Consider the following 21,148-nt stretch of genomic DNA (forward strand, 5'->3'; position numbering starts at 1 on the left):
ACCCAAGGAATTATACATGAAACTACTGCACCATATTCACATGAAATGAATGGTAAAGCTGAATGAAAGAATAGAACTCTTACTGAACTAGTTGTTGCTATTATATTAACTTTGGTGCTGCATCTCATTGGTGGGGGAAATTATTTTGATTGTTTGCTATGTTTTGAATAGAGTACCAAAATCTAAAAACAAAACATCTCATTATGAGATAATGAATAAAAGACAACCTAACTTGTCTTATCTTCGAACGTGGGGTTGTCTAGCTTATGTCAGAATCCCCGATCCCAAGCAAATTAACCTCGTTATTAGAGCCTATGAATGTGTATTCATCGGGTATGCAGTAAACAGTAAAGTGTATAGGTTCTACGACCTAAATGCGAAAGTAATCATTGAATCAAATGATGTTGACTTCTATCAAAATAAATTCCCTTTCAAATCAAGAAATAGTGGGGGCAGCGAATCTAGTCAAGTTCATGTGACAAGAAGCACTGAAAACAAAAACCAAGGAGAAAAAGAAACTCTAAGAAGTAAGAGATTTAGAGTTGCTAAAGATTATGGACCTGAATATATATCTTATAACTTAGAAGAGGATCCTGCAAATCTAAAAGAAGCTTTGTCATCATTGGATACAGATTTATGGCAAGAAGCTATACATGATGAAATCGATCCTCAAGAGTTTAACGAGACCTAACATTTAGTAGACTTGCCTCATGATTGAAAACCAATAGGTTGTAAATGGATCTTGAAAAAGAAAGTAAAACTCGTTGGAACTGTTGATAAATACAAGGCTTACCTTGTAGTCAAAGGTTTTAGACAAAGAGAAAATATAGATTTCTTCGACATTTTTCACTAGTCACTAGAATAACATTCATTAGGATGCTCATATCACTTGCGGCTATTCACAACCTGGTGATACACCAGATGGATGTTAAAACAGCTTTTTTAAATGGTGACCAGGAAGAAGAAATTTATATGGAACAACCTGAAGGTTTTGTAATTCATGGACAAGAAGACAAGGTATGTAAGTTAGATAAGCCTCTGTATGGTCTTAAACAAGCTCCTAAAAATGGCATGAAAAATTGGATAACTTAAGCAAGGTCGAGTCGGACCTGGGCCTTGGCTACGTGGTGTTTTATTTTTTAGCATATGAAAATTAACTATTTATTTAATTAAATGAATGTTTGTGTTTTTATCACTAATTGATACGTTAATTATGTAATTTCCCTCCAGTCAGGTCCTTGCCCCCCAATTTCGCGCTTTAGTTTTGTTGGTCAAAACCCTAATCACTAGTCATGCGCGTTTGTTATTGCCTGGTCAAAATCCCAAGTCAAAAATGAGTGTACGTTTTGTGGTCAAACAATACGTGGCACAAGTTTTGGTGGTCAAACAAATCGTGGCACTTGTTTCTGTGGTCAAATTCTAAGTATCATAGCACACGTTTATTGAATCAGACTTAATGGATCACACACTTCTATCTGATCCAGTTACAGATTTCCTCTATAAATAGAGGGCTCTGCTCAGTTGAAAAGACATACCAAAGTTCTTTGTATTTGAGGCTTTTCTCTTTTCTCACTTTCCTTACTCACTTCTTCTATTTATTTTGAATGGTCTTAGTGCCATATTACGAGTGGTAGTCATCTGATTGACATATTATGGGTGTAATTCTAGAACGGTTTTCTATAGTGCAGTAGAACTCCGATACAGTGATCTGAGCTGTTTTATCCTGGGAACTTCGTGGTTGATAGTCTGTCTTGCACAATTTGGGAAATGCCTTGAAACGTCTTAAAGAGGGCGACCTAATTTGCGACTCAATCCAGTAATATTGTCGGTGTCATAAATTGTTTATTCAAAGTTTTTTCGGAATTCAAAAATAACATAATAACACCAACAACCAAAATTTTCATTCCTAGACAAGCGAGAAATTATAAGGAAATAATTGCAAGGATAATGATAAGAAACAAATTTATTAATGTTTGAAACTCAAATTAAAGAAAGAAATGGTTCAAACCAAATTTTTTTTCTTAATATCACTAGATAAATACATAAATTTACATTTTGTCATCTTTTTTGCATATTATTATCAATTTACAACATATGATTGACAAATGGATATTAAGACAAAAAAATTTAAATTGAAATAATTATAAGTGCAAAATTTGAAAAAACAAAGAATAAAATAAAAATATGGAGAAAGATAGAAAAGAGATGAAGTATCACACTCAAACTTCTATCAAGAAAATGGAAGATAAGACTTGTGAAATGAACATCACAAAAAACATAATTTCTTTATAAAGATAAAAAAAAAATGTCTCAATCTAAAATCAAAAGAGACATATGATGTTCTAAATTTGATCATTTTCCTAAAATTATATTATATTTTTTAAGTATATTTAAAATAAAGTTATATTAACGTACTAATAAATTTTAAAGTCTAATGTCTTATATGTGTAACTTAAGTGAACAATTTTGATATAGTATTCGTTCAGCCTACAATAATTTTCAAAATTCATTTTGTCATTGTCAGGTAAGTGAGCTTATTACTATAAGTCAAAATGATTATATCAATGAAAAAAGAACTGGACATATATGACCCAATTGAAGGTGCAAACACGAGACAGGGGGTCGAATTGTGTTTCACAAAGTCGACAACTTTTTTCAAATTTGATGAATACTGGTTGGTTTTAGGAATGACTTAGATAAGAAGCAATCGAATTTAGAAGTAGCAAACAATGAAAGCATAAATAATTTGACACATAGGTTTATCTTAGTTCACCACTAACTTGACTACATCCAATCCCCTCATTCAGAAGGCTTTAATCCACTAATTCAATTATCTTGAGTTACAAAGCACCTGACTCTTTAAGTCAGTCTTCCCAAACAACCTGACAACCCCAGACTTTTGAGGAACTAACCAGCTTGATCCTATAAGCCAAGTCTTCTCATAACAACCTGGCAACTCCATATTGAAGAAGGAACTAACAACATTGACCCTACAAGCCAAGTCTTCTTCCAACAACCTAATAATAATAATAATAACTCTCATACTGTAAGAAAAGAACACTCATAAAATATTTCTTACTTGAATAAGTGTTTCACTCTTTTAACTCTAAGATGAATTTGGACTCTCGAGCTTGAGTTCTTTTAGTCTTTTCTGATTTGCAATGCACTTGTTCTTATTTAGTCTTGAGTATCTATTTATAGTTAAAATTTGGGCTTCAATTTAGTCATTGTTTAATTTTGAATTGTATCTTATTCATATTGAGTTTGTAAATTCTTCAGATTGATTATCTTTCTATTTTGTTTAGATTGAGTTTGTAAATTCTTCAAATTGACTATATTCGTATTTTGTTCAAATTGCGTTTGTAATTTCTCCAGATTGATTTTGTTCATATTTTGTTGTAGATAAATCTTGATCAAATCTTCTACAAATCTTGATCAAATCTTCTTCAAATGTTGATCAAATCTTTTTAAAATCTTGTTGAAATCATCTTCAAATGTTGATTAAATCTTCTTCAAATTTTGATCAAATCTTCTTCAAATCTTGACCATATCTAATTTTCAACTTGTTCAAAGATTTTCTTCAATTATAAATATGAATCAGATCTTATTTTAGATTTTCTTCGATTAAAAATTTGAATCAAATCTTATTTTAGATTTTCTTCAAGAACATGAATCTTCTTTCATACTATTTGAAGTCAAATACATTATTCTCATTAGATACTTTTGTTATCATCAAACTCTAAGTATAAAATCAAATTGGTTCCAACAATCTCCCCCTTTTTGATGAATATAAAACTTGTATTTTTTATACCAAATTTTCTTTATATTTCTTTGACTCTCCCTAACTTAGGCCTCCCCCTAAGTCTAAGTATAATTTTCTCCCACTTTTTGTCATAAGAGAAAAAAACTTGAAAGACAAACTTGTTTTTTTTAATAACATGAATATAACATATTACCAGAAAATATAAAAATTAATGTAAAGCTAAACTACTTTGAAGTTATCACAACATCAGTCATGTATGAAGGTAAGGTTTAGGTTTTTCTTGATGAAGTGAAACCTCTCTTTGGGTAGTGGTTTGGTGAATAAGTCACCCCAATTGTGTTCAGTGTCTACAAACTGAATGATTAGTATCCATTTTTGAACAAAGTCCTTAATGAACTTGTGTTTGATCTCTATGTGTTTAGCTCTAGAATGTAGGATATGAATTTTGGTTAAACAAATGGAAAAAGTATTATCACAATAGATGCGAATGTTGGTTTCTAGGATTTTGTAGTCTTCTTGTTAATGTTTCATCCAAAGTAGTTGAGAACTGTAACCAACTGTTGAAATGTACTCAGCCTCTGTTGTTGACATTGTAAGGGTGTTTTATCTGTCACATGACCAAGATATTAAGTTGTCACCTAGAAAGGTGCAGTTGCCACTAGTGATCTTTCTCTCAAGTTTATCTCAAGCATAATCAGAATCACAATATCCACTCAATTTGTACTTAGGAGATTTCTTTTAGAACTAAGTAAGGATGGTAGTGCCATTTTTTAACAAATGCCTAAATGAAGTGGTGTTTGATCTCTATGTGTTTAGCTCTAGAATGTAGGATAGGGTTTGTGGTTAAACAAATGGAAAACGTGTTATCATAATAGATGTGAATACTAGTTTCTAGGATGTGGTAGTCTTCTAGTTGATGTTTCATCCAAAGTAGGTGAAAATCTCAACCACCTACCGATATGTACTAAGCCTTTGTGTTTGACATTGCAATAGTGTTTTGTCTCTTACTTGAGCAAGATATTAAGTTGTCACCTAGAAATATGCAATTGCCACTAGTGCTTTTTTTCTCAAGTTTATCTCCAACATAATCAGAATGACAATATCCACTCAATTTGTACCTAGGAGATTTCTTGTAGAACAAGGTAAGGTTGGTAGTTCCTTTTAGATTTAACATTATATGATTAAGGCTGGTTAGTAGTTCCTTTTATAATTATTTAACATTATATGATTTCTTTTTAATTAAAATATTTGTTTATGTTAATATAATTATAAGCATGTATAATATTAAATATATTTTTGCATTGTATTAAAAATAGTAGATAATTTATTTTTGTATTTTTAGTAAGTAATCTATTTGTATTTGGTGGTTGTGTTGCTCTAATTCTCTTGCAAACTATTAGAGACGACAATCAACGAGGATGTGACACGTTAGCTTATTAGATTTATTTGACGAAATCTTTAATCGAGATAAGCGGTGAGAGAATGTTCGATTTTATAAGTATAATATAACGTGAGATGAACGAGGAATGTCCTAATTCCCAAAGATTTATTTGTGTCTTACTACGTACGGTCGAGCCCTATTTAGTAATAATAATTAATTAATACCATATGAATGGTAACAATGAGTACTAAAATATTATTTAGAAACCTTTAGAATTGCCATGAATTAATTTACGTCAAGATTGCATTGCATGATATTTGATTTTAAGAAATCATATGATAACTGTTATTGTATGGATAATGTGTATTTGAGTGCTCTTGATTACTTGACTGAAACTATGATTTTACTTGAATGTACCACTTGACTGATAACGTAGACGTAAATTTTGATGAATATTGTAAACTCAAACTGAGAGTTATTGATTTGTGATATTTGAATAAGTATGAGCTAGATATTAGAGATTTTGGAGTGAAGATTATTTTGTCATCATATGGGGAGGGTCTGACAAGTCTATTGATTTCGGAGAAATACAGTTGAATGACCCTAATTGTAGAGGACTATGGTCGAACCGTAAGGTAAGACTCATAGACCTTGGGAGTATCTCTGGTGGTGAATTCCTAAGTGGGTTAGTAGGTTATTTCCTAAGGTCGGGAGTTATCGTGCAACACATGAGTACCTCGATCGTCGCGTATATGTGTCTCAGGTTGAGTTGAAGGGATCTATAAGGACATGACCATTCATGAATTGTCCCTCCAACCTATAGTGGCATAGCACCGGACCTCCTAACCAAGTACTTCAAAGTAGAATGGTATCAAATGATGAAAAAGTATAGAGTATAGGACATGCACAACATTTCATCCTTTTGATTGTTTTATTGTGATTGGTTTGGATTAACCTATGATATTATATTCTTCAATATTTCTCATGTTGTGCCAATTTGACTATTTGCGTGTTCTCCTCGCTTATCTTATACTATTACATGATTTTGAAACTCGGCATTTGTTGTTTGTGTTTGACGTTTGCGATGGACATAGACGAGCTGCAAGTGATGACTAATACCCTCAAAGTTTCGGAAGTCGTCTTATCTTGAAGACTTTTATTATATTCCTTTTGTTTATGTCATTTTTGAACGTCTTTTTATTTTAGAAACTCCTGCTCTGAATGTGACATCGGGTTGGGACTATATTTACTTTTATTACAAAACTTATTTACGTTTATTACAAAAGAAGTTTATTGTCTAATATCATGACTTCAGGTGGTTAAATTTGATGGATATTTGTAGATTAATGTGACTTGTTAAGTGATTATATTATGCTCTTTACCTTGTAAATATGTTTGAAAGTTTTTATTTATTTATTTCTTCTTGAGGAATTTCATTACTCAATGTCAAAATTCAAAAATATTAGTTTAGTGTTAGAGTGTCACAGGATATATTGACAATTGTTAGAAAGAATTCCAATAACTAGATGTTATAACTTTTTATTGTGATTGTAACAAAGACTGAAATGCATCACTTTTAATAGATAAATGGCTAAAATAAATTAAAATAAAGATAAAAGACCAACATAAATATCAAGTAAATGATAAAAGATCAAAATTATATTTGAATTTATTTTCTTAAGAGGCACTTATTACTATGACCCATATTTTAAATATATTTTAAAAGTCATGTTAGCTAACAAATCTAAAATCCATAAAGCCTCGTTTGATCCGATGTATATGATAGAGAAATAATATGATATAAAACTAGATAAGGATATAATACTAACAAGTTAAACATTATCATATTTTGTGTTTAACAACACATGATAACCAACATGATAACATTTTATTTTGTCATATATTTAGTACATATCTCATCATGACATGATATAATATATATTATATTTAAATAAAAAAATTACCATTGTTCACAATTATATATTAGCTTTTTCTTTAAATTAACTTATTATATTTTGAATATTATAAATTAACAAAAAATTACTAAAAAATTGAATAAGTAATGAAATAATTTTATATTTAAAACTATCCATTAACAATACGAAATAAAAAATTTAATTTAAAAAAAAAATCATTAATAACCAAATAATTCTATTTTATTTGTTAGAATATAAATAAAGATATGATACATATTATACGTAAATGGCAAAAATGTTCTTGTAAACAAATTATATTTATTTTAAAACTTTAATTAATTTTTATATTTTATAATTTTGAATACTAATTTATTAAATCATATAAAAATACAAAACTACCTTTCTTATTAAATCATAAACCTTTTTAAAATTGACTATTAATATTTTATTTTTAAGTCCAATATCAAATTCTATTACTTATTTTTATATTTATATTTAATTAGATTTATATTTTTATATTTTATAAATTACTTTTGCATTTGTATTTTATTATATTACAAATTTTATGTTTTAAATTAAATTTTATAAGAGTAATTTAGTTAATTATTGTTCTTAAATATTTTGTTGGTTTCTAATTTAACTCATTCAAGATAAAAAAAAATTGAGAGATAGGATAAGATAAAATTCTAAGTTAATTAATTATATTTTATTAATTTATCAAATATTAAATTTAAATATGATATTATAATTTATTTTTATTTTATCTATTATCGTGTCCATCAAAAAAGTCTAAAGGTTTAATCTCCTTTTTTGAAAACTCTATCGCTCTTCTTCACTCATCTCATTGCTGTTCTTCCCCAATCTTCTCCCCTTTGAATGTTCTCCCATATTCTCATATCCCAATTATCGACCTCTATTATCTGTATTTCGACATACAAGTGGAGTACGATTTGGAATCATAAGACAATCAAGTATCAATGTTGGTTGCAGCTCTAGGATAAATACCTTTACAAACAGTACAATCTGTTGTAATTGTTGAGGTTGAAGTCCCAACATTGCCTGTAAACACTAGCATCTCCATGGTGCAGTATCTACCGGCAAACTGTTAGTTGTGATTAGCATGCATTTTCTTGTCAAACATTCATCAAAATAAATAAGAATGAGCTAACATTTTCTACACACTTTACTATATTGAATAAAATCACATAGACAATTTACATGGAACTTACAAGATTTCATAAAATTTATTTGAATTTCAATCAATAAAAAAGTGTTAAAATTAGTATTCAACGTTTCATGGGACATGCAATACTCCATACGAGTCGGGCAGCACAGGCCTGTCATGATACTAACAACAACACGGAAGACTATATTCAGTTAATATCTTCCCAAAGGACCCAAACAAGTTTATTCGCTAAACTGTTAAAAAAGTGGTCATGCTCTTTGTTTTTCTATTTCAATGAAAAGCTTATTTCAGTCCTTTTCCATAACACATTTTGAAATGAAAAACTACTAGAAAGAGAGTATCTCGAAACCACTTTTCAAAAGATCCTGAAAATCTGCTACATGATACTACAGAATATTCATAAGATCATCGTAGTGTGACACAGCTTAAATGTCACCACCATTGCTTTCCCCTGACTCCATTTCCATCAAGCCTTGAGCTATCATCTTCTGCCTATTCTGCTTTTGTCTTTCTACAGCAACCATATACAGACCTGTCACCCATAATGAGACAAATTTAATTATACTGAACAAAATTTTGAGAACTTCTACCGTAATCAAAAGAAAAAAGATAGTGTACTAGTACCATTAAAAATTTAACCAATAATTGGGTTAGTTTTCCACTAAATGATCCACGTCACCATTCATATATTGCATAATGACTAAATCAATTGTACTAGTACATTCAGTTAAATTATTATGGGCTTAGGCCCTTGTTTATTACAACAACAAAAAATCAAATTAAAATTTTAATTTGTGTATCAAATAATGATTTTCTAGTTCAAAAGAGACCCAAAGTGCAAAACTTAAATGTTTGTGGTGTTAATTTACATAATCTGATCAAACTGATTTATTAAAGGCAAGTTATGCAACTATTGGTCAATTGAGTTTACAGTACATAACGATCTACATATGTGCTGTAGAAACACCCCAAAATTTTATATAACATAACAATGTTACAACTTACAAATTAGTTTGATAAGAAAGGCCTTAAGAAATAAGATTTCATTGAGAAAAGGTAAAGAATGCTTACTAACTGCACTTCCAATAGCACAAGCCCAAAGAACTCTCATTGACCATTTGTCTGTAATTACTCCTCTGGTTCCCATGGCATGTAGTAAAGGTGAAAAACTTTGTCCTGTATGAACGGTGAGATGTGAAAGTTAATATACAACAAGCTTAGCCTAAGAGAAACTACCATAATTTCTTGAACAAGTGGGTGAGTATTCCATATATTCAAGACAAGCAATTAGAAAAATCAAAGAAAACAGATTTTTCATTGATACCACCAAAGCTACAAGGTACACTCCTAAAGCATTCATAGACTATATTTAGACTGGTTGCCAATCCATATCTGAATTTTGCATTTTTCTTGTACCACCTCTAATTTCTTGGCAATCTATGAACAATGTTGTTAAATAGCAGCATTAGTGCTACAGCATAGCAGATTTTGAAAAAAACGTTGTTGTTCTGCGATACACTATTTAGTATAAAATGTTGTCAAGTTGCAGTTATATCGACACTATAACACTGTTGTGTAGCGGAATATGAACAAACTGCAATTTTCTACTATCTGCGCTTGAGACCATTTTCTAAGAAACAAAACACCATCTCACTCAACCTCAAACACAGAATTTAGAAAATTAGCAACCAATAGTTGACATTCAAAGGCTCAGATTTCTCCTTAAAAATCCGTCAATCTCCTTCAAACAACCACATACTCATATACTAAGGCTTTGTTTGGATTGATGGAATATGGTGGAATGGAGTGGTAACTATAGAGATGCCATTGTTTATATTTTTTTTAAATGAGTGGGACATGATGGAATCCATTTCATCATCTTCCTTCGTTTTCTTCCCCTTCAATTTTGAGTGTATGGGATGAAATCCTACCTTTTATATTCCATTCCTCTCCACTCTTTTCCACTCCACTCTCCCTTCTATTCCATTCTGCTCATTTTAAAATATCTAAACAGAGCCTAAGACAACAATGCTACAATGCGTATTAGAGAAACCCCTACTTTCAACAAACAGAGATAGATTGTTACGTTGTATATGAGAAAAGCCACTGCCGGCTCCATCCATTTAATGCATATTACTTCCAAGACTCAATTAGTAAAGATCTATGATGCACAGACACATCTATGATGCATATCCAATATGCTGATATGTCGTTCCTTGAAAAATATATGACACTTTATGCTTAAGGGGCTGTTTGGGAGGAAGGTTTTGGAGGGTAAGTCTATATTTTAATATATAATTGAGATTTGAAAAAAATTAAAAGAACCTATCATATAGCATTTCAATCACACTTCTTTCACTCTTAAAAACATTTTATAGTTTGTTTAATTTCGAAAAGAAAAACAAGCCCTTCCCTTCTGTCCCCTTTAAAATATCCCTCCCAAAGAGACCCTAAGATACATCTATAATAAAATAAATTCTTTTTAGTATAAGAACATGTTATTGAAATTCAAAAAACCCAAACTAAGAGCATGATGACTATGTAAGGGTATTGATAGAGGAATCTTCTTCTACTATTGTCAACTACATTACATACTACTCTTGAATGAAATATAAGCAAAAGAGTGTCTAAAAAGTTTTGTTTAAACAATCAAATATATCAACTTTTTAGATACTATTTTTTCTTATATTTCATTACAGAGGAGTCCAATGATGACTAAGAATTGTGCTAGCCATCTCTTGCATTATATTCGTTGAATTGGTTATGAACTGTTCTATATGTAAGATTAAAAGTATAGATTCAATCAATCAATTTCTTCCAGCATTCTGTTTTACATAGTTATAGTGAAATGACAAGGGACAAGAGGTGATAAGCTGATAACTGTGAATAAGCGAAAAATGAATGGGAAAATTGGTGCATCAAAGAAACACACCGCTCGAAGAATTGATTCCCATTTTCCACCTAATTATAGATAATTTTGATTAACATATACTCTATGTTGCCAATTGTGCCACTTTAGAGCAGAATCGCGGTATGTTGGGGGAGGCTATCGCTGCCGGAATCGCGTTCTCGCGCGCGCAACAAGAAAGGGAAAGCAAAATCAGAAAAGTAAAAAAAAACCTGGATTTTGTTGATGTTTCCGGCGACCTTCCTAACTACGACCACCAAATCCAACAGCGTTTCGCAGCAAGCTTTTCGTTTTCCGGGTAGTTCACTCGTTCAGTGCGACTCCAACTTATTCCTGATTTTGCAAAGGAAAAACGGCACAAGCTGCATTTTGTTTTTGTTATTTTTTTATTTTTCCTGCAGCTGCTTTTTTTTTTGTCAAAATTTCATGGAGCTGTCCAAATTTGTGTTTTATAAGTTTTGTATTTACTGAACGATGGGCTTCTTCAAAAAAATATGGATTGGGCTTTAGATTACAATCTTAATCCCATTTATTTGTTGAAGAAAAAAAAAGAGTTTTTTACTTGTCACCTCACAATATACCTCTTACTTCTTCTATACACTTAAAAAGACTATTTTATTCTTTTTACATGTATAAAAAAAAGAGATCCAAAAATAGTAAATTTTTGAAGAAAGAAATTTCATAAATTTAGATAATTTAGAAATAGAATAGAAATTTTCAAAAAATATAATATTATTATTTTGAAACAAAATTTACATTTTAAAAATTTGACTAAAATTCTAAATTTTCGAAACTTTCATCTTCTTTAAAAGTTTCAAAATGTAAAATTACATTTCAAAATTTTAGTTTTAGAGACTTTCCAAAAATTCTATGTTTTAAAATTTTGAAAGTTTCGAAACTTATTTCGAAATTTTTGTTAAAGACGAAAAGTTTTGAAATTATTTTATACATATAATAAATTGTATTTCAAAAATTATAAATTAATTCAAACTTTTGAAAATAAATTTATTTTGTATTTTAAAAAATTTATAATCAATTATAGTTTTAAAATTTTGAAATTTTTTTAATAATTTTTGTTAGAGTTCTAAGTTCCAAGTGTAAGTAAAAAAAATCAACCGTTTATAATAGTAAAAAGAATAAAATATACTTTTTAAGTGTATTTGAGGTAGAATGTATAAGTAGGGAGTGACATCTAAAAAACTTTAAAAAAGAAAAAAGGAAAAAAAAAAAAAAACATTCCTCTATGATAGAAAAATGGTCACATCCATTATCAATGTTTACTCGCAAGTGCAATAGAAAACTGCAATCTAATAATATTTGTATTTTTGTAGGTGGAGAGCATCTGCCTAGAAAAATTAGTATCCTCTTACCCACAAACCATACACTATTCAAACTACTCTTACCTATAAAACATAAAAAATAAATTATTAAAATCAATTCTCATGAAGTTATCGGAATAAACAATTTCAAATATTTTTAAAAAATTCATGAATAATTAAATATTTTTTTATTAAATAAGTTAAATACACATATGATATATGTTATATGAAAATGTAAAAATTATTCTTATAAAAAATTTATATTTATTTTAAAAATTTAAATTAATAATCATATATTCAATTTAAACAATAATTTATTTGATAATATAAAATCACAAAATTATCATTGTGATAAAGTTATACATAATTTTTAAAATTAAATTAGTAATATTTATTTTGAAATTTAATATCAAATTCGTTTGTTCCTAAATTTATATTTTTATTTTATTAAATTTTAAATTTGTATATTTTAAATTAATATCCAATGAAATATTGCAAGGTTTATTTTTTCATGTACATCAAAATTTGCATATTAGTTCCTATATTTTTTTTTTGAAATTTGATCCCTTAATTTTTTCAAATTTTGCAAATTGATCTTTAAAAATTTGTAAAATAGTTCCTCAATTTTTCTAAAATTTCAGTTGACTCAAATATAATTTTCATTTTTGCCCTAAAAGCTTTTAAATTTTATAAATAAATAAATAACTTAATTTTGAAAGAACAATTCTTATATCCAAACAACAAAATTTAAAAATAAAAAGATTTTAACTGAAACATTTGAATTAACTAAAATTTTAATTTCTCTACAATTTTCAAAATAGTTCCTCAATTTTTCTAAAATGTCAGTTGACTCAAATATAATTTTCATTTTTTCCCTATAAACTTTTAAATTTTATAAATAAATAAATAACTTAATTTTGAAATAACAATTCCTATATCCAAATAAAAAATTTAAAAATAAAAAAAGATTTCAACTGAAACATTTGAATTAACTAAAACTCTAATTTCTCTATAATTCTCAATTATTCCATCCAAACATACTTTTAGAGCACTAGTTAAAAATCTAAATACAGAAAAACTATATTTGAAAATTGTGTATTCAAGTTTTGAAAGTTTAAGTTTTGTTTTTTCCAATGCAAATTTTATAATTTTGTGAATGATAATTATGGAAATAAAGGGATACGGTAAAAAAAAAGGTGCAGAGGTATCTTTAATAATTGCCTACCCCTATACCTAATCCATTTATCAAAAAAGTAACCCCAAATTCCAATGATCCCACCTTTGTCCAGCAATAGACCTTATTTACAAGGGAAGTAAGAACAGAACTATGGTGGCAAAAATAAGCACTTGAATGAAAAATCTAAATGTTGGCTTGCATAAACAAAATGATACATGTGTTCATTCATTGTTGTCCCTGAGTAAGTCTGTGCATCTCATTTTGGTTACCAAGAGTATCAATGAGAAGGGGTGGAGCATACTGTGCTGTCCCTTGGTGTTCTTCAGAATCCTGGCAGAATGAGAGAACAATGCTATCAATTGACATCTCCACCACTGCAAAAAATAGAGTTGCAACAGTGTATCCAAGACCCCAGCATACCTGCATTATTACACCAAATATTAAGTAAGGTTCTGTCAATAGTTCTATAATTCACATTTCATGGTGAATTATTATACCTTTATGGACAACCAACCAATAATAACTTGTCACGACAACAAATATTTAATTCAAAAACTGAATAATAGGATGTGTCATATCGAATGGGTCTAATTGAATGACAGTGTAAAATTGTTTTAAACTCTAACTTTATACAATTTCTAGACTGCCATCATGAAGAGATTTATATGGAGCAACCTCTGGCTTTGTTGCTCAGAGGGAGCCTAATCTGGTTTGTAAAGCTTGCTGTTCTCTTTATGGTTTGAATCAACCTGGCGCTTTGGAAGGTTCAACACTGTCTTTTTGGAATTGGGAATGTATCACTCTAATTATTATCATGCTGTTTTTCGTAGGCATCACTCTGATGGAAGGTGCATCTATTAGATGATAAAGAAAATTGAAAGAAACACTTAATTCATCACTTTCAGACCAAAGACTTGGGCTTATGTAAATACTCTTTGGGTATTGAAGTGGCTCAATCTAACAGTTGTGCAGTTGTTTCTCAAAGGAATTATTTATTGGACATTCTCGAGGAAACTGACATGTTAGTAAGCTAAATTATCTTACTGTCACTCATCTAGATATTTCATTTGTTGTTTCAGTGGTGAGTCAATTCCTTCAGTCTCCTTGTGATTGTCATTAGGATGAAGTGATTCATATTATAAGGTATATCAAAGAATGTTCTGGCCATGGTTTATCTTATGAAAATAGAGGTATTTCCCAGATATGGTTACTCGCATGATAATTGGGCTAGATCTCCTTCCAACAAACATTTTACCTCAAGATATTGTGTTCTTGTAGGGGGTCATCTTGTCTTCTGGAAAATTAAGGAGGACGAGGTTATTGCTAGATCTAGTGATGAGGTTAAGTATATTGCTATGGCATTTGGTCACATATAAGCTTATCTATTTTTTGTTACAAAAATTTAGGGTGAGGAGATGGTGCCCCAGTCCAAGGTAGGGAAGACCTTAGGGATTTACATTTATCTGGATCAAACAACTAGTTCATGAGTTGAAATTTACTCGGGTTTCTCAAATGAAGTTGTTTTGCGATCATTACCTTGCTCTTGATATTTGCTTCCAACCCGATTTTTCATGAGGACCAAACATTCTGAAGTGGGTCGCCATTTCATTAGACAATATTTTATCTGGTTATATTGTCATTTGTTACATTAGTTCTAAGAAAATCAACTAGATGATAATCTCTCTAAAGTCTCTTATGGGTTCTCAGATTGTGCATATGATCTATGTGCTCCATCTTGAGGGGGAGTGTTAGAGTTCCAAGTATTGGACCCATAAGTCATTAGTGTGTGCGTATATATACTCTTGTAATGTCTCCTTTGTAAGTAAGTAATGAAATATAATTTCTACAGTTTGTATGGTGCAAATCATGAGCTAATGTAGGATCAAAATGGTTCTAAACAATTATTGAGTTTCAAAACAAAGTCTGTATTCTAACAAATTGAAATTGACAGCTGCTAAGTTCAACAATACAACATCAAAATATTTGGAAAAACTAAAATAATTTGACTTTTAAAGGCTTTTATCTACTATCAACTAAAATACTGAATCACCATTCATTACATTTTGGATTATAAAAAACATACCACAACAGGGAAGAGTGGAGATGAGGTCTTGTTATGGCCAGAATTGTACTTGTGTGTGTCCAACATGAGGAATGCGAACACCGAACTTGAGAGGCTGACACACAGTTTTCCAAGGAACAAAATGACATCTCCAATTATATTAAGACGCCCAATCTTTAGAATGTTATTCATGATCAAATCTGTTGCAATAGAAGACGCGCTAAAGAAACCTTTGCCAGTTATAGCAATCTGCAAGCATCAACAAGATACTCAAAGTTAAAAGGAATTATTGCAGCGCAATAATATACTCACATGATGCATGCATAAAAATATGCTTTATGGTAAACAGTGTAGTTTAACAAAATTTACCATTATGTAAGCATTTCGGTTTACAGATTTGATTGTCCACTCAATACACCTGAGAAAACATTGGGAAGATTGGTATGCAGCCTTGCCTATCCAGCTGTCATGCGCGTGACTAGATACTTTTAGTTTGCGACGAATAGATTCAAGCAGAAAGCGGATTGATTCTACAAATGACACAATCAGAGAACCCAGAGCCACAGATCCGAGACTGTAACGCATAAGCCTCTTCATGGAGGAAAAGACTGACAAAAATGGAATTTCAGGCTGCATAGAGAAATATAAATTATATTTAATAACAAGGACAGCAAAGAATTTTTCAAGTATAAGTGAAAAAGCTTAAGTAGTAGATGGTCTAGTTCAAGTCAGCAAAGAATTTGATTCAAACATGTTTTTCGTTGAGCTCAAATTTGCTTAGTTGTTGACATAAGCAGTTTAGCGATCTGATTATTAAACACAATTTTCCGCATGTTTCACACAATGAGCTATATTTTAATAAGGTTAAAATATGACTTTGGTCTTGCAAATATTATAATATACCATTTTTGCTTTTCATACCTGTAAAATAATTGTTTTTCGTCCTTACAGATATACCACATTTTACTTTTTGTCCTTGTTGTTTTGTTTTAGTCCTTGCAAAATTAATTTATATTGAAATTGGCCAGTGTAATATATAGAATCTTTGATTTTAGTCCCTCCAATATGAACTAAATAAGGACTAAAATAAATATTAAAGACGTATTATAGGGGCCAATTCCAATATGAAGAAATTTTGCAAGGACCAAATATATATTTAAACCTTGATACCAATGTGGAACAACTTCTGAGCCAAATAGAAACTAATGGCCCTGCTTAGGTTGGGACTACATGGTGATCTGTATTAAATTTGAGTTATGTTGGCTGCATACAACCATCACCGAATCCTCTGCATTGCATTATTCATTTTGGACAAGGCATTATGACTTACAGATGTTTCACCATGAGCCCAATAATAAGAGGCAACAGACCCGGCAACCACCGTTGAGGAGCACGCAACAAAAAATTGTGTAGCCCAATAGCACCCAAATAGGTGAAAAAGAATGGAAATTCCAATATGTGGTGTGTAATGAATGCTATATCCACAACAACGATCACAGTTCACGCGTTTTGCAACAAGGTCATACGTGCAGCAGTTAGAGTTGCAGTCGTTCTGAGCAATCTGGCCAGAGCTGAATAAATGGAGAGCAGCTGAAGTCCAAAACATGTAAAACACGGCAAGGATACCGTACGGGACGAGTGGAAAAATTATGAGTGCTTGAACTTCTCCAATCACTTTTGCAGCTACCTGTGAGCAAAGTTGGCATTAAATCAACTAAATTGTTTTACCTCATGTAATGGAAGGAATACTACATTATCATTTCATTGTTGTTTTATCAGCAAGTTTTGCTCAACAATTTTGTGAGAAGGATACCGGATGTGCAAACTCAACACAATACATGGAGGTAGGATCACAAAGTATCAAATTTAGCTTCTTAATCATGATATATATATCTATCATAAACCGGCACATAAAGGTTTAAGGTTTATGAATACAACCGTCAAAAAGGAGGATTTAAGTTGAAAAATCCATTCATTGTATAGTTAAAAAAACGAACGACCGACCAAATATGTATAACGATAATTGGATCCAAGTTGTGGCCCGGGGCTTCCATAGAAAATAAGGAAAATGAGCACCAACTTTGTCTCTTTTCCGAGAACAGGGCTATATGTGTACACTCAATTGCATAGTCCTTAATAGCAAATAAAATTGTACTCGTGTATGAGCACTTGATAACGTAAAAATAAATAAATAAATAAATAAGAATTCATAGAACAAAATGCTTGCCTTTAGGACAGATGTTGCCATAAGGATTCGTCGAACGATAGCAATTGAAGTAAGAACCGAAACAACCATGATAACAGTCATAAGTACAGTGAAAGCACGTAGATGAGTCAACTCCTGAAAGTGAAATCATTTTGTTAGATGTTCACATGCAAAAAATCATCAAGTTTTTGAAGAATTGAGAAAACTTGAATCCTTTTACAATAGGATGTTACTCACCCTCCCAAATACGTTAATGTAAGGGTCATGCTCACCAATGATGGGAGAGATAGCATCATTTCCAATCCATCCAGCTGAAAATTAGGAAGAAAATTAGCTCAATATTATTGTTTGATTGATTGTCCAAAATCCCGATAAAGAAACCAAATTCCAGAACAAAATGATATGTTTTAAGTGTCTAAACATGGTTTTTCCCTTTAAGACCCAGCATTGAAGTGATCCATGCAAATGTTCTCAAAAGACAAAAAACAGTCATGCTGCTGAAAAGGAACAAAGCATTAAACATATAGAATGCAGAAAAGAATAACAAGTTAATTCAGAAGGAGTATTCATAATATTTCTTTACATTGGCATAATGATACTTTCATAAGAGGGTACATGTTTGATCCTATAAATACTTAAATAGCCCACGAGAGATCCTAACCTTTAATGTAGAACAACATTGTGACTGCTATTACTAGAACATTAAAGAGAACCACTGTTATCCACGGCATTGCAGCAACAAAATGCCGAATCATCATCAGCCAAATCACAGACAGAAAAAGAGGTAAAATCCCTCCACAAACAATCAGCACCGGCCATGCCTTTCCTATGTCAGCCATGTACCTCTGTAAATATACAAATCATAACACATTTTAATTCTAAAGCACATAATACACATGACGCTGAATATTCATAAGGTCCCTGCAAATAATACGTTGTAAATGTAAATGCAACATACAATGTTGATACTGAGTTGTTACATCTTCCCTTGACAAAATTACAATCATAATACCAATAAAAGTAGTAGGAAGTTGAAAAATGTTAACCTTTAAGACAGCTGACCGAGAATTAATAGATTTGTGAATTGACTTATCAATAACAATGTCTTCATCAATGTTAACACCACCCATCTCCTGCCAATGCTTCAAAGATGTGTTTGATGCTCGAGCAATAAACTGGCAACTCCAGTAAACTAAACAAAAATACTCTTTTCAGAATCAAGCATTTTAAAAAAGGGTCAAAAATCAAAGCGCACCAAAAGATATAGATAGTTTTACTCACCATTTATGCTAGGAAATATAACAGGATAACACGGGCCCTGAAGTTGTAGAGAGGAGTTTCTCATTTCTTGTGTAAGGAACTCATAATAATTGTAGTTCCTACCAACCCAATCTTCCATCGAAAGACGAATGTCTCCTTCAGGATAATCACACACCCAATCAAGAGAATCGTCAGAAGGTATAGGGCAACCCGACAAGCATATACTGCGCGCATCAGCAAGTTTGAATTGGCTGTCCTTCAATCCACTCTGATAAACTTGGTTAGGATTTTGCCAATATCTGAGCTCCAATTCACCAAGGCCAGGATGTGCATGCTTGTCCCCACACACATTCCCTTTGTAGTCTATCCCGTAAATAAGCCTGAGGTAAACCATATTGCTAGTAAGGACGTGATCAAAAAATTACATAATTATCAACATAGTTTTAAATTGCAGTCTGCAACCACGATTGTGGCAGCAATATAACATTTTAGATGTCTACGCACCGCAATAGTGTGCATGGACTGCATTTTAATCACAATTTAAAACCATGATTATCACAAAATAAAAAAGAGAATAAAAATCATGGGCCTCATCCTGCTACAAGTTCAAACCCTACTTCCTGGTTTAAGCTCTTAATCAGACAATATAGCTAATCGCCAAACAACAAAATTAGTCCTTATTTGAAAGAGTATTTTAATAGTTAATTAACCCAGTACATTAGCTAAAATCAAAATTTAATGATTTCACACAAATGTTGTATAAAACAGAATTTCATGGAATCTGATGCATGCTAAGGTATACAGAACACCCAATTACTAGGAAAAATATTTTATTTTTCTCTTAAAAAATCTTAATTAAGTAAACTAATCAAAAACTGAGAGAAGGAAAGTAAAAAATCATGGACCCCTAAGAAGAAAAAATGCATCAATTACAAACTTCCCTTTAAATAAGAGCTATTAAAAAAACCCATCAAGAGAAACTACCAGATGTGTTAAAATTTGCATTAAAAATCAAAACTTGCCAATTACAGAACCTCCATTAACATAAAAATCCAATGGTTGAAGTTAGATAATAAAGATGGAAACTTTAAGAATCTTTTTTACCTGAGTGGGTTTCCTTGGTTGAAACCAAAACTTGAATTAACAATCATTGCAATCCAAAAAGCAATAAAGATCAAAAGAGCAGTGATGTCTCTGCATTTTCTGTTGTGCTTTATGATTCCACCCATTTGAGTAACTCCATCACTTGATGTATAACTTCCTATTACTGCACCTAAAGGACCCCTCATTTTCAACTAAGTATATAAAAAAATAAGAAGCTTTGCTTCTATTTTTGAAGAAGAAAATGAGAATGCAGAAGAAGATGGGGGTTAGCAGCAGAGAGTGAAGTGAAGCGTGAAAACCAGTGTGAAAAAGTAAAGTGTTTTAGATTTGGGTTAATATTAATAAAAAGGAAATTATTAGATATATTGTATTAAATTTAAGATAGATTTTATAAAGTGGATGTTTTTTTTTTCTTTACTTTTTCTTTTTGTGTTGGTTAAACAACAAGAATCCGTGTTTTGTGGCTTCTCGGACACATTTGACTAGGAGCTTTCTAATGTTCGGCTAGGCTTAAACTTCAAACTAAAAACACTGCAAAATTGTGTGTATTTATATTCTCCATTTGAAATATATTATAAATAAAAATGACTAAATTAAGTATATTAAAAAATATTCGTGATAAAATTCTTATAAAAATTGAGAATTTTTATCGTAGATATACTAATTCAACATGGTTCAGTATATTTAATTTTTAAATTAATAGTTAAATAATATTTTTTGGAAAAAATTATTTTTGCCATTTATATAATTATAATAATTAAATATTATTTATAAAAAAACTTCTGCAAAATAAATTTTTTCTGAATTTTTATTATTTATAATAGTAATTATTGGAAAATTTATGATAAAATATAAAAAATTAGTAT

The 21,148-nt window shown here is 30.7% G+C and overlaps 2 protein-coding genes across 2 annotated transcripts; both read right to left on the minus strand.

Moving 5' to 3' along the window:
• Window positions 1-8,281: 8,281 nt before the first annotated feature.
• Window positions 8,282-11,561, minus strand: LOC101514878 (uncharacterized). Its single transcript, XM_004514288.4, has 3 exons — window positions 11,367-11,561; window positions 9,318-9,422; window positions 8,282-8,778 (listed from the first exon to the last, which is right to left on the minus strand). Exons 2-3 carry the CDS (start codon window positions 9,391-9,393, stop codon window positions 8,672-8,674), a joined length of 183 nt encoding a protein of 60 aa, XP_004514345.1. The 5' UTR covers window positions 9,394-9,422; window positions 11,367-11,561; the 3' UTR covers window positions 8,282-8,671.
• Window positions 11,562-13,658: 2,097 nt separating this feature from the next.
• On the minus strand, window positions 13,659-20,612 carry LOC101514550 (choline transporter protein 1). The gene is made up of 10 exons (XM_004514287.3): window positions 20,283-20,612; window positions 19,200-19,558; window positions 18,965-19,110; window positions 18,580-18,763; window positions 18,156-18,229; window positions 17,940-18,053; window positions 17,043-17,399; window positions 16,082-16,342; window positions 15,734-15,961; window positions 13,659-14,070 (listed from the first exon to the last, which is right to left on the minus strand). Exons 1-10 carry the CDS (start codon window positions 20,465-20,467, stop codon window positions 13,876-13,878), a joined length of 2,103 nt encoding a protein of 700 aa, XP_004514344.1. The 5' UTR covers window positions 20,468-20,612; the 3' UTR covers window positions 13,659-13,875.
• Window positions 20,613-21,148: the final 536 nt, after the last annotated feature.

The sequence above is a fragment of the Cicer arietinum genome, chromosome 7 (genome assembly GCF_000331145.2).
Source record: "Cicer arietinum cultivar CDC Frontier isolate Library 1 chromosome 7, Cicar.CDCFrontier_v2.0, whole genome shotgun sequence".
NCBI classification, from domain to species: domain Eukaryota; kingdom Viridiplantae; phylum Streptophyta; class Magnoliopsida; order Fabales; family Fabaceae; genus Cicer; species Cicer arietinum.

Coding starts and splice junctions, on each gene's coding strand:
- LOC101514878 (XM_004514288.4), bottom strand. CDS start 9,393: ATGGGAACCAGAGGAGTAATTACAGACAAATGGTCAATGAGAGTTCTT. Junction 8,779..9,317: donor TGCTATTGGAAGTGCAGTTA/GTAAGCATTCTT, acceptor TATGGGTGACAG/GTCTGTATATGGTTGCTGTA.
- LOC101514550 (XM_004514287.3), bottom strand. CDS start 20,467: ATGAGGGGTCCTTTAGGTGCAGTAATAGGAAGTTATACATCAAGTGAT. Junction 16,343..17,042: donor GGGCTCATGGTGAAACATCT/GTAAGTCATAAT, acceptor TTCTCTATGCAG/CCTGAAATTCCATTTTTGTC. Junction 14,071..15,733: donor CTCCACTCTTCCCTGTTGTG/GTATGTTTTTTA, acceptor GTAATAATGCAG/GTATGCTGGGGTCTTGGATA.